This window comes from Fundulus heteroclitus, chromosome 14 (assembly GCF_011125445.2).
Source record: "Fundulus heteroclitus isolate FHET01 chromosome 14, MU-UCD_Fhet_4.1, whole genome shotgun sequence".
Taxonomy (NCBI): Eukaryota; Metazoa; Chordata; class Actinopteri; order Cyprinodontiformes; family Fundulidae; genus Fundulus; species Fundulus heteroclitus.
In genome coordinates, this window is record NC_046374.1 from 34,721,384 (window position 1) to 34,735,673 (window position 14,290).

Below are 14,290 nucleotides of genomic sequence, written 5' to 3' on the forward strand. Positions count from 1 at the left end.
CAGTAATGATGAGTGGTGTACCTATGAGCAGTTTAAGACAATCAATACCTAGATTTATCTCAAAAGAATTTGAATTGGTCATTAAGTTTGTTCTTCATAGTTTACACTCCTTAGCACAAACCCTACTGAAGACAAACTGTCCTGACTCAATCTCAATTTAAGGAACTAACATAAGGAATATGAAATTTACAAACAGGTTTCAAAGCTCATTTAGAAACTTTGTCTACACCTACATGTAAACAAATATGGTTATTTAAGCAAAAAACAGCGGAGTACATTTTCGCCTATAGCTGCTGCAATTCTCATACAACCATTTGCTGGGGTAGAACCTCATCACAGATCATGCCCTGTCCAGAGCCCAACAGGAACCCCCCTTCCACAGCGGATCTTCAGCTAGAAAAAGAGGAGCCTAGAATGTAGACTGTGCTGTTGCTCGGATGGCCACAGAAAAGTAATCTAGACCCTTAGATTGAGCCATACTGGCAAGGACAGAACTGATTTTCACCTGGCTCATGGTCTTCTAATGAAAAGTAGATGACTTGTAACATTAAAAGCAGAAATTCTACAATGCTTGCATGAAGGTCGTTCACCATAATTTCAAAATGTCGTGCAAGAGCTATGGGAGTCCTCGTGGCCAGGCCTCTAACCTATATAGGGCAAATGTGGAGGGTTGTGAAACCTGTCACACATTATAAAATAGAGAAACTCTTTTAACAACTCGGGTCCCAGAACTCTCATGGCAGAAGGTTGGTATTGACTCATTTAAGTGGTCAAAGAAACAATATTTTTGATTATAGACCGCTGAAGTTACAATCAAGGCCATTAAAGAAGTCTGCCATGACGTGACACACATGGTAAACTAGAGACTACAGTCAGAGACAATGGACCACAGTTTTTCATCTGAGCTATTCAGACAGTTAATGATGTAAATGATTATCAGTTCACATACATCACAACCACGTCTGCATTATAGTATGATCTTCTCCACAAATGTGATAAAGGGAACACTGATATACTGTGCACACCCTGAATGGGTGAAAAACAGGCGTCCTCTACTTTCAGGCTAGATGGTGTGTCTTTCAGGCCGGGCCTGAAGACACACCATTCAGCCCCGGGGAGAGATTCCTCTTCGCCCAGACATAACCAGACAAATCAGAGGTTAAGTCTGCTGTCTAACCTCAGCGTCAGGAGCAGGCTCAGCCTTTACAGGGAAGCGAACCCCAGACGGAGCTGGAAGCGACAAAGCAACCTGTTTCCGCATGCTGAGAAGAACCTGCTTAAATCGGGACTGCAACCGTTCGGAGCTGTTCTGCAGGACTCGGGCCTCCGATCCTGACCAACATGTGCTAGGCTACAGAGCGCTAAGCTAACTAGCCCGCCAAGAACACACCAACAACTTTCCTGCTTTATTACTGCCTTCTTCGGATGACCAAAATGGATTGGACTCACATGAGGCGCTGACAGGTTTGGGCAAAAAAAAAAACCAGAGGGACAGGTTAAAAGGTTTATTGGGAAATGAATGTGTGATGCGGGACACATGGTTGCTTTAAAACAAAGGGCTAACGGGATAGCTCATTGCTAGCATTCGGTACCATGTCATTGTCGAGTGTGTTTTATGGTTAATAACAAAGGTTATCTCCACAAGGGTTTTATACATTGATGGGACATTAATGTTTACGTTATCCCGGCCCACTTACTATGACTAAAAAACAAAGCTAAAGTCTTTCAAGTTAAATGCCGAAACCCGCTAGCCAAAATGCTATTAGCTTCTGTTAACATCCGGTTTCCGGACATTCAAAGAAGCAGGTTTGTCTTAAAGCATAATGCTTGTTGGTTTCGCTCTGTGTCGTCGATAACAGCTATGAGCGGTTTTTCTCGCATTAATATTGAAGATTAATGACGGTTTAAAAAGCAACTGTAGGCTTAAAAACCGGACACAGCGACCGATCGCTACAGCGACCTTAGAGCCCGGAGGGTAGAATCGCATTAATAAGAATGGCCGTTCATAAGGGTTAAATGATATACTGAGAGAACCATTCTTTAGGGATGTTATTTACTCAAAATAATGTTCTGGTTAACTTGGGATTTACATTGCGAATGAGTTGAAACACATACTAAATGTTGTTTGGAATTAGTAAAGCTAATTTTACCCTTAATCACATTCTTTAAGATGAACTTTGTTCTTTAACCTTAGACAAAATATTATTTCATCAAAAACATTTTTGTTTAAACATGCCAAATGTTTTTCTAAATTAGTTAAGCTAATTTAATTCCATTCCATGCTTTTTGAATCAGATCTGCAGTGAACAAGGATTCACTGAATTATTCTGATTATGATCAACCACTTTTGTTTTGTCTTTTGTTTGTTTTGCATGTAAATTGTTCCCTTAGCGTAGCTTTCTTTTATCTTCATTTTGCTTAGTAGTTAAGTTAGTTTCACTAGCCTAGTAGAGAGGATTTATTAATTGAAAGATAGTGTTAATTCAGATACAACAGCATTACGTAGTGATGTTCTCTGGATGTTCATTTATTTCTGTTATTAAATTCTTGAACTTGAAAGAAGTTGTCACTCCTTTATTCTATGTGTGTCCACGGTTATCTGTTTAAAAGATCGCTAGTGCTCAAATTCATCGATTTCAACCATTGTCTTGATATCAGCTTAAGAGCTGATTATCACCAGACAAAACTAACAGACAGTTATTTATGAAACATTAAATAACTTTAAACAGTGTATAATTGCACAACAAACAACTCAAGTACCATTCCTAGCAGCCAGACCCAAGAGTTGCTCCAATTCATAATGTTACTCAGATATTTCATAGCTTGCAGGGGGTAAGCTCCACGAGATCCTCCTCAGCACCAGGACACAAACTTCAAAGGAGAAAACAAGCCTTTCATGCCATGGAACCCACAGTAAGCAACAACTTGGTGCTCAAGAAATTCACGTTTTAATCCCCCCAACGCTTCCCATTTTGGCGGGTCAGGAGAGTGAGAGGTGAGATCTGTAAAGAGCACCCTCCACACCACTCTAGGAGCTGAGACAGTGCCAGTAGAAGTTTTCCGAACAGTCCTCATCAAAGTAGAGGGTATACTAAACTCGAAGCCTTTGGTCTGACCTCACCGACCCTGATACAATCACCACCCAACTGCGTGCTGATGGGGGTGGCCAGACTCTCTTCCACAAATAGGTCAATGCAAAGTAAGAACAGTTAAGCCAGAAAAGATGGACGCCATTCTCAAGTTCTAGCTGATCACTTCTGGAAGCCTTATTTCCAGCACTTTCTGCCAACCTTACAAGCCCAGCAGAAATGGCAGACAGAGAAAGATATAATATAAAAGATCAAATATAATTTTAACATTTATATAAATTATCTTATTGTCTTTGTAACATACATTCCCCGCATTTAACAATTGCCTTAGGGAGCAGTGGGCGCCCGGAGAGCAATCTGGGGTTAAGGGTCTTGCTGAGGGATCCAAAGTGGCAGCTGAACCCAGAACCTCCAGGACACTAAGGCAATACTCTATCCACTAGGCCACCCACTCCCTGATGACATCATTGTGGGCACTGTTGAGGACAAGAAAAGGATCAGACCTACACGTGTCCTGTTGTCCGTCTCATTAAATTTTAAACCAAATCTGGGGGCAGCTTTACAAAAGATTATTGCCTTTTTTGTTAGCCCTCTGGTTATTCATAGTTTAAGCATTCCTGTAGTTCTCATTTCAGACAATAGATAACCAACCCCCACCTCAAATCCACCAATGCATTACATTTCGTTTCACAACCGAAGAAGTAGTGTGATATGAACTTCTTTATAATCTGTTTCATCAACAGTGTACATCATTGAAAGTGAGTAACATTATTTGTGCTCATTCTTTGTTTGTGTAAGCCACACAACGTTATATCTGCATTAAGATTTATCAGTGTAATGATTGTTTGAGTCCTTTTCAGAGTGTTTGGGGAAGCTAACTGCTAGCCAACTAGCATCACTTATGGAGGCTTATAGACCTGTTTATATGACCGAGTACATATCCGTGGCTCATATTCACTGAAATGCCTCAATACAGTTTTAATTTGATACATATTATATGTTGAATAATTTATTGGAATAATTGATAGTTGGTTTATGCGCATTATGTTGTAAACTTTACAGCTAATTCATAGCAAGGTTTTATTCATGTTTATTTCTTTGTAAACATTAAAGTTGTAAGAGAAGTAATTTTTTGTAGAAACCACACTCTCAGAGACAGATCCATTTTCCATACATGTAAAGTTTAAGTCTGAATTAAAAATAACTTCAGTTTAAAATGTGGATAAGGACAATCTATTCTTTCTTCGCACCTCACCTGGACAATATACAATTGCTGTCCTAACACGACCCCTGAAGTGATTGCTTACCTGAATAACAATCACTAAAGTCTTTCTTTACCAACTGGACTATATGCTCCATTATAGAATTACACTTGTAGTGCTCATTTCCATGTATTTGTATAATGTAAATGGAGTAGTAAGAGAGGGGTCTGATATTCTTTCTTTTCGCCGACTGAGATGTACAGAGAAAATGTGTCTGGACCCGTATGTACGAACAGTTTAACCCATCTGTATTTTTTGGGGTTATATGCAGGTTTCTGGGTTTTAATGGATGTCATGATCAAATAGGTAATCCGTACGAGTCTTTGTAAATGAGGTCCTTACTCATCTCTTTCTCACACCCTACCTGTGGGATGTCTATGTGCAACACTAAGCTGTTATCAGATAATTGTTTTTAGTGCTATAAATTTGGCTGTTTTAAGTGTGTCAGTACTGAAGACGCAGCAGAAAGGTGAGTCAGATACGACTGATGGTTTCTGCTCCCTTTTGGTTTCAGGTATTTGATTATATACCTGTCTGGACTTGTAAAGAAACATGCTGTCAACTATATTTCCTTGTTCCGTCCCTATTTATATGTGGAAATGGGTGTAGCCAATGACACTGGCTGCATTGGCGTGCTGTGCACATAAGAGTTAGCTGCAGTTTCTGTTTTGAGTAAATAGAACTCAGACGTCCCTGTTACTGAGAGGTGAAATGGCCGAGAAAGGAGTTCAGCTGGACCAAGAGAAATTTTCAAACTTCTCCAGCTGAAGACTGCTATGCTGGACCTGAAGATGTGGCCTGTGATGTCTGCACTGGGAGGAAGAGGAAAGCTGTCAAGTCCTGTTTGTTCTGCCCTGCTTCCTACTGCAGGGATCACCTCCAGCCTCACTATGATGCTCCACCATTAAAGAAGCACAAGCTGGTGGAACCCTCTAAGAGCCTCCAGGAGAACATCTGTTCTCGCCATGATGAGGTGATGAAGATCTTCTGTCGTACTGATCAGCAGTGTATCTGTTATCTCTGCACTATGGATGAACATAAAGGCCATGAAGCAGTCCCAGCAGCAGCAGAAAGGGCTGAGAAGCAGAAGGAGCTCCAGGTGAGACGACAACAAATCCAGCAGAGAATCCAGGACCAAGAGAAAGATGTGAAGCTGCTTCAACAGGAGGTGGAGGCCATCAATGTCTCTGCAGATAAAGCAGTGGAGGACAGTGAGAAGATCTTCACTGAGATGATCCGTCTGATCCAGAAAAGAAGGTCTGATGTGAAGCAGCAGATCAGATCCCAGCAGGAAACTGAAGTGAGTCGAGTCAAAGAGCTTCAGGAGAAGCTAGAGCAGGAGATCACTGAGCTGAAGAGGAAAGACGCTGAGCTGGAGCAGCTCTCAGACACAGAGGATCACAACCAATTTCTCCTCAACTACCCCTCACTGTCAGCACTCAGTGAGTCTACACACTCATCCAGCATCAATATTCGTCCTCTGAGATACTTTGAGGATGTGACAGCAGCTGTGTCAGAGCTCAGGGATCAACTAGAGGACATTATGAGAGACACAGGGACAAACATCTCACTGAAAGTCACTGAGGTGGACGTTTCACTGTCAGAACCAGAACCAAAGACCAGAGCTGGATTCTTAAATTATTTGCAAAATATAACTCTGGATCCAAACACAGCATACAGATATCTGTTACTATCTAAGGGGAACAGAAAAATAAAATGTATAGAACAACAACAGTCTTATCCTGATCATTCAGACAGATTCACTGATTATTATCAGGTTCTGAGTAGAGAGAGTCTGACTGGTCGTTGTTACTGGGAGGTGGAGTGGAGGGGAGGAAGAGTCAATGTAGCAGTTTCATACAAGAACATCAGTAGAGCAGGCGTTAAATGTTTATTTGGATTAAATGCCGTATCATATTCTTTAAGCTGTGAAACAAATGGTTACACATTTTATCACAACTGCATTCCAACTTCAGTATCAGGTCCAGTTTCCTCCAGAATAGGAGTGTACCTGGACCACAGAGCAGGTGTTCTGTCTTTCTACAGCGTCTCTGAAACCATGACTCTCCTCCACAGAGTCCAGACCACATTCACTCAGCCTCTACATGCTGGAATCAGGCTCAGGTCCTTCTTTGATGGAGCCTCTGCTGAGTTCATTAAAGCTAAATAGACATAAATGATCTGAGGTCCAGTTGGTTAAAATGGGTATTTTGGTTTCAATTTCTCTGACCCTTGTGTAATTTCTTTACTGCTCAGATATCAGCTGTCTTTATTGAGCTGTTTTTCCATCTTTTTTGGATTTTTTTTTGGAGTTTATTCAAAGAATCATAGTGTGCTATGTTTATACCTATGAAGCTGTTACGTTTTTTTCCTTTGATTTACGCACATGGATAGCAAAACATTCGGATAATTCACTGATCTTATTCTGCTAGCTGAGAACCCAGTAAATTTTTTAAATGACCTATCATTTGTGATCAACCATAATAACCTTTAAACTGTTGAGCTGAAGGATGTTAGATTTTCTTGTAGGACATCTGCAGCTCCTGTCTGTCATATTCTGGTCCATATTATGGATATGTTTCAACTGAAAATGTAAATAATGATAGTTTAATAAAAAGTATATTTTTCAGCCTTGCTATGCTAATGTGTCACAAACACTGGTGGGTTAAAGTCCACCATTAGTCAGTACCTGATGACATCAGAATGGGGGGATATCTTTGTGCTCTAGTACTAAGTCAGAACAGGACACAGATGGTCCCAGTGATTTAATAATCTTTAGAAACTGGTGCTGACCAGCTTAAAGGAGACCTTTCCTGCTGCAGAACAGCTGTGTGTCGAGATAGTCTTTGTTGACTTAAGTTGATATATTTGTTGCTTCATTTCACAGATCATTGACATTTATCACTAAGGGTTAATGATTTCCTTATGTAAGCAACTAATTCTGATATGATTAAATTTCACTTGTAGTGTTAACATTTTGATTCTATGGCTAAACATACTTTTATATTGATTCTTATGTACAAAGTATTTTAATATTTTAGAGCCCAATCAATCGATTCAATGATCCTGTCATGTCCACAGATCTATGCAGAGCACAGGCTGCTGTCAGGAACCAGAGACAGGGGGACCCAGTATTCAACCAGACAAGCAGAGGTTAGGTTAAAGATAATTTATTAACAAAATGGAAAAAGCCAAAATGGGGATCAAGACAAAAATGGGAAGACTGCATCCAATAACCAAAAATAACAAAAAGGCAGTCACAGACAAAACTATATGCAAAAACAGGGGACAGGCTTACTCAAATATCCAGAGGCAAACAGGATCAGAAGAACAGGCAAACAGAAAGCATTGGAAGCTGAACTTGACTCACCAACTGGGCACAGAAAAAACAAACAGCCAGAACAAAACCCAAATCCTGGCAGCTGCAGCTCCAGTTCTCTGCTATGGTGCAGTCAGACTCATTTGGTTCACCTGTTTGTCTGCCTTTATATCCTGGGTTTCCACAGTCACTCAATACCAGGTATTGAAAGCCATTTTTAAAGCAGATGTTTAGCATCCATTGTCTGCCCTGTCAAGTTCTGATCCTGTTCTAGTTTCTGGATTCCTTGTCTCACCTTGCCCATGTCGGACACTTAGAAAAGAATAGAATAGAATAGAATAGAATAGAATTCAACTTTATTGTCATTGCACTGTCACAAGTACAAAGCAACGAAATGTGGTTTGCATCTATCCAGAAGTGCTATACAGGATATAAATATTTTTTATAAGTGTATGTATAAGTAAAAAGTGATAGTAGGGGACTATAAAATGTTGTGTATAAATATTAATATGGGAGCTATATGCACAGATTATACAGAATATACAGGATTATATATGTATTAGCGGGTTTATAATACAAGATAAATAATGGCAGATAAGATTTACAGAATCTATACAGATTGTATACGTGTGTGAGGGGAACAGTTCAGTAATAGTAATATCATCTTTATTGTCATTGAAACATACATTACAACGAAATTTGTTCTCTGCATCTTAACCCATCCCCTTGGGTAGCAGTGGGCTGCCATGTGCGGTGCCTGGGAAGCGTTCTGGGGTTAAGGGTCTTGCTCAGGGACCCAGAGTGCAGGCGCTGGGGATCGAACCGGGTACTTGCATCCTTCTCTGAGTGCAAGCGCGCTGCTCTAACCACTAGGCCAACACTCCCCATACACCAAGGCGCAGCTCGGTGGGCAATTTGGGGTTAAGTGCCTTGCCCAGGGGCACATCGACATGTGGCAAGGGGAAGCTGGAATCAAACTCACAACCTTCTGATTGCCAGACGACTACTCAACCCATCAAGCCACAGTCGCCCTGTGTGTGTGTTATTGTGTTATTATTGTATGGGGGGATGGGGGGTTTCAGTCCTTATAGTTGTGTCAGGAGGCGTTCAGCAGCGTGACAGCTGTGGGAAAGAAGCTATTCCGGTGCCGGATGGTTCTGGTCCGTAAGCTTCTGTAATGCCTCCCAGAGGGCAGAAGGAAGAAGAGTGTTTGTGCAGGGTGAGTGAAGTCCTTGGTGATTTTCCCGGCCCTTTTCAGACACCGCTTCCTATAGATGTCCTTGATGGTAGGGAGCAGTGCCCCGGTGATGTGCTGGGCAGTTTTCACCACCCTCTGCAGCGCCTTCCGGTCGGCGACAGAACAGTTCCCGTACCAAACTATAATAAGTTGGTGAGGATGCTCTCAATGGTGCAGCGGTAGAAGTTCGATAGGATTTCTGAGGACAGATGGTTCTTCCTCAGGGTCCTCATGAAGAACAGGCGCACCAGCGCCTTATTGATCAGTTTGGAGCAGCTGGTCGTCCAGGTCAGGTCCTCGGAAATGTGGACTCCCAGGAACTTAAAGCTGTCCACACGCTCCACTGCTGTCCCCTTGATGTCGATGGGAGGGTGTAGGTCAGCGTTCCTCCTGAAGTCCACGATGAGCTCCTTGTTCTTCTTGGTGTTCAGAAGCAAATTGTTTTTGTGGCACCACTCAGCCAGACGGTCCACCTCGTCCCTGTAGGCGGCCTCATCGTTGTCTCTAATGAGGCCAATCACGGTGGTATCGTCTGCAAACTTAATAATGGCATTAGAGCCATGGACAGGTCTGCAGTCATGGGTGAGGAGAAAGTAGAGGAAGGGACTCATCACACAACCTTGTGGCACTCCAGTGTTTATAATGATGGTAGATGAGAAGTGGTTGTCCAGCCGAACATGTGGGGGTCGACCGGTCAGGTCGACCCCAACATGGTCGACCTCCTCATGTGCAACCAGTTGCACATGAGTGAACTGATGCCGAGGTCTGTGAGTTTGGTAATGAGTTGTGATGGGATGACAGTATTAAATGCTGAACTAAAGTCTAAGGACAGCATTCTGGCGTAAGTGTTCTTGCTGTCCAGGTGAGAAAGGACAGAGTGCAGTGCTATGGAGACTGCATCCTCTGTGCACACTTAATTGGCTTTCTGTTTTCTGGACATCAAACTGGACTGTTTCCTTACCACAAACCCTGCCAAGCCCATCAGATCTGCTGGCCAACATCTGCATTTTGCTCATTATCCAAGCAGGTCCCACCGACTTGTTTCCAGCCATTATTATTTTTAATAAACCTTGTGTGTGGCTCAGATATTGGGTTCCTATATGTGGTTCAGCATACCGTATTCAAGTTAATGAATTGTGAATGCCCATTCAGGGGCGTAAACAGGATGATATCAGTGTTGCGTTGACCACATTGGTGAAGAAGATCATACGTAATGTAGTTTCCAAGCGACACGTTTTCCCCTAATCACTCATTCTGTCCGATCTAAGTATGTCAGAATCTGTGCCTTGAATGTCTGTTGTTTATCTGTGGTTTCCATGGTAACTGCCTCTCTCAGTCCGGTCAGTGTGGCAATTACGAGGACTTGCAAACATGCTGTCAACCATATTTCCTTATTCCCTCCCTGTTTACGTCTGACGATGGGTGTAGCCACTGACATTGACTGTGACGGTGTGTTGTGCACACAAACGTTACAACCAGTTTCTGTTTTGAGCAAAGGAAACTTACTGATCCCTGTTACTGAGAGGTGAAATGGCTGAGAGGGGAGTTCAGATGGACCAAGAAAAATTCTCCTGCTCCATTTGTTTGGATTTACTGAAGGAACCGGTGACTATTCCCTGTGGACACAGCTACTGTATGAACTGTATTACAGAACACTGGGATGCCGGGACTCAAAGAGAAGTCTACAGCTGTCCTCAGTGCAGGAAAGAGTTCAAACCAAGGCCTGTGCTGGAGAAAAGCATCGTAATAACTGGTTTTCTGGAGGATCTGGAGAAAACTGGACTCCAAGCTGCTCCAGCTGATCTCTGCTATGCTGGACCTGAAGATGTGGCCTGTGATGTCTGCACTGGGAGGAAGAGGAAAGCTGTAAAGTCCTGTTTGTTCTGTCCTGCTTCCTACTGCAGGGATCACCTCCAACCTCACTATGATGCTCCACCATTGAAGAAGCACAAGCTGGTGAACCCCTCCAAAAACCTCCAGGAGAACATCTGCTCTCGTCATGATGAGGTGATGAAGATCTTCTGTCGTACTGATCAGCAGTGTATCTGTTATCTCTGCACTATGGATGAACATAAAGGCCATGAAACAGTCCCAGCTGCAGCAGAAAGGGCTGAGAAGCAGAAGGAGCTCCAGGTGAGTCGACAACAAATCCAGCAGAGAATCCAGGACCAAGAGAAAGATGTGAAGCTGCTTCAACAGGAGCTGGAGGCCATCAATGTCTCTGCTGATAAAGCAGTGGAGGACAGTGAGAAGATCTTCACTGAGATGATCGGTTTGATCCAGAAAAGAAGCTCTGATGTTAAGCAGCAGATCAGATCCCAGCAGGAAACTGAAGTGAGTCGAGTCAAAGAGCTTCAGGAGAAGCTGGAGCAGAAGATCACTGAGCTGAAGAGGAAAGACGCTGAGCTGAAGCAGCTCTCAGACACAGAGGATCACAACCAGTTTCTCCTCAACTACCCCTCACTGTCAGCACTCAGTGAGTCTACATACTCATCCAGCATCAATGTTCGTCCTCTGAGATTCTTTGAAGATGTGACAGCAGCTGTGTCAAAGCTCATGGATAAACTAAAGTACATCCTGAGAGACAAAGGGACAAACATATCAGAGAAAGTCACTGAAGTGGATGTTTTAATATCAGAGCCAGAACCTAAGACCAGAGCTGAGTTTTTAAAATATTCACAGAAAATCACTCTGGATCCAAACACAGCATATAATGATCTGTTATTATCTGAAGGGAACAGAAAAGTAACATTACTGAACCAACCTCAGTCTTACCCTGATCATCCAGACAGATTCACTGAGTGGTTTCAGGTCCTGAGTAGAGAGAGTCTGACTGGACGTTGTTACTGGGAGGTGAAGTGGAGAGGAGGAGGAGTTGATGTAGCAGTTTCATACAAGAACATCAGGAGAGCAGGAGGGTCAAATCAATGTTTATTTGGAGGCAATGACAAATCTTGGTCATTACGCTATGAAACAAAGAGCTACACATTTTGCCACGACAACATTCAAACTCCAGTCTCAGGTCCAGTTTCCTCCAGAATAGGAGTGTACCTGGATCACAGAGCAGGTATTCTGTCTTTATACAGCGTCTCTGAAACCATGACTCTCCTCCACAGAGTCCAGACCACTTTCACTCAGCCTCTACATGCTGGGATCAGGCTAAGGTCTTTTTCATTTGGAGCCTTTGCTGAGTTTTTAAAACTGAAATAGTCAGAATTGATCTTAGGTTAAGGTTAAAAATTTGTGGTTGAGTTTCGGTTTCTTTAGTCTCCATTTTTCTTGCTTTGAGCTCATTGTCATCACTTCTTCAATGCTTAGAGATCAGTTGTTTTTACCATGTTACTTGCCATCTTGTTTTGTAGATAAACTATTTACATTTTTATTTAAATCATCATAGTGAGCCATGTTCATAATTACAGGAATAATAAATGTGTTTATCAGTCTTTGCAAAATACGTTATAAAAAAGTTGTCCTCTACAATTGATCCACACCTTAGGGAGCAGTGGGCTGGCCCTGTGGGGCTCCTGGGGATCATTTTGAGGCTAAGGGTCTTGGTCAGGTACCCAGAGGGGCAATCTGGAATTCAAACCCAGAACCTTGTTGCTTCTTCAGGACACAAGAACTAACCATCAAGACACCACTCCCACTTCTTTGTGTTGTTATTGTAATTATTACCTTTATAACAATTATAATTATGTCTATGAAGCGGTTATGTTTCCTTTGATGCACAATGTTGGCCTGATGGACACAGAACCCGAACCCAGTGGTGTGTTCAATATATTCAAAACTGGTGATTGTGTTGTTATTCCCTGAACTTGTAGTTTTGTTCACCATCTAATCTCTAAAGTTCCTGCTGACTGTGTTTGTTTTGCCTTGCTGCATTTGCCCTAGAAACAGGAATCTGGCTCATCCAGGTTGTTTGCTTTGTTTTCGTTGTTTACTATTGGATTCACACTAAGGCATTCAGAGGCCACATCCATGGGAGTGACTGTTGACCAGATTCAGGGAGATGTTCCCTGCTGAAGAACAGCGGAGTGAACAGATATTCTTTCACCTTTTTTTTGTATAATTTTATGTTTTTTCTTTATTTAAGTTTATAAAACAGCAACTCATTCTGATATTATTGAATTTCAATAAATGTATTCATCCTGTAATTCTAAGAATCAACAAGCTTTTATCTTATCTCTCGTTCTCAAGTTTATATTTAATGATCCGATCCACTGTTTATGAGGGTGATATAATCCCTGCAGTTGTTTTGTCAAACCAAATACTGTTCACCTTGATGTACATAGTATGAGCAGATGGAAATTAAAATTAACATTATCATCACCAATCAAGCCTCGAGTTTTTTTGTTTTTTGTACAAAGCTCGGAACAATGTATTTTAATTCTATCCCATTTATGTTCAGAATCAGAATCAGATATACTTTAATAATCCCAGAGGGAAATTCCTGTTTCAGTACAACTGCCATAACATGGCCATGATGTGCCATGATACTAAAGCCATGATGAGAGAATGTTGATCTAGATAACCAGGTTGATCTAAACATCCGGTTTCCGGATATTCATTTATGGGCCTTTCAAGCATAGACATTATACACATAGATGCTCCCATTGGGCGCTGCCAGCCGCTAAGCCAACATGCCAACAGAGCGGCCATCTTGGGTCAGACCACAGATCAGACAGCTGCTGTCAGAATAAATAGGAGGCAGCTCAGATAATTTTAATCATATGTTCACAATGCTCATGACCTTTCAGTTAGATTACACATATTTATTCAGAACCAAAACTATTTAAACTGAAGTCAAGCAGGAGGAGAAATATATATTTGATAAATATATATTATAGTGTTTTCTATGTATTATAGAGTTGGTGACAATTATTGACATTTATTCCTTCTTTTGCTCTCTTTTGCACATTGCCATTATCACTTTATTTTAGATCTGCAAATATTTATAAATATATATTATATATATAGTTACATATATATACATATACATAGAGAGTACAGAGAGAGAGAGACACACATAGACAGAGAGAAGAGAGTAGATGATAGAGAGAGTAGATAGATAGAGATACAGAGAGATAGAGAGTATATAGAGGAGATATAGAGGACAGATAGAGACAGAGACAGAGAGATACATAGATATAGAGATATAGATTATATTATATACATAGTTACATATATATACAGATACAGATATAGACACAATATATATATATACACACACACACACACATATATATATATATATATATATATATATATATATATATATATATATATATATATATATATATATATATATATACTGTTGAGAATTAAAAATATATCTTAGTTGGGGTTACTGAGTAAAGCAGAGTGGGGTCTGTCCCTTCCTGCT

The 14,290-nt window shown here is 41.3% G+C and overlaps 3 protein-coding genes across 3 annotated transcripts in view; all 3 read left to right on the forward strand.

Moving 5' to 3' along the window:
* The window catches only part of LOC118565811 (tripartite motif-containing protein 16-like), a 9,887-nt gene extending 3,366 nt beyond the window's left edge, over window positions 1-6,521 (forward strand). Inside the window, exon 2 of the mRNA XM_036146831.1 lies at window positions 5,116-6,521. Within this exon, the coding sequence (XP_036002724.1) occupies window positions 5,116-6,521 (1,406 nt within the window). The remainder of the gene's footprint in view (window positions 1-5,115) is intronic.
* Window positions 1-14,290, forward strand: part of LOC105919280 (FH2 domain-containing protein 1) — a 258,923-nt gene that overhangs the window by 2,743 nt on the left and 241,890 nt on the right. The gene's annotated exons all lie outside the window — the stretch shown is intronic.
* LOC105923685 (tripartite motif-containing protein 16) lies at window positions 10,438-13,144 on the forward strand. The gene has a single exon (XM_012859639.3). The coding sequence runs from the start codon at window positions 10,438-10,440 to the stop codon at window positions 12,115-12,117; it is 1,680 nt and encodes a 559-aa protein (XP_012715093.2). The 3' UTR covers window positions 12,118-13,144.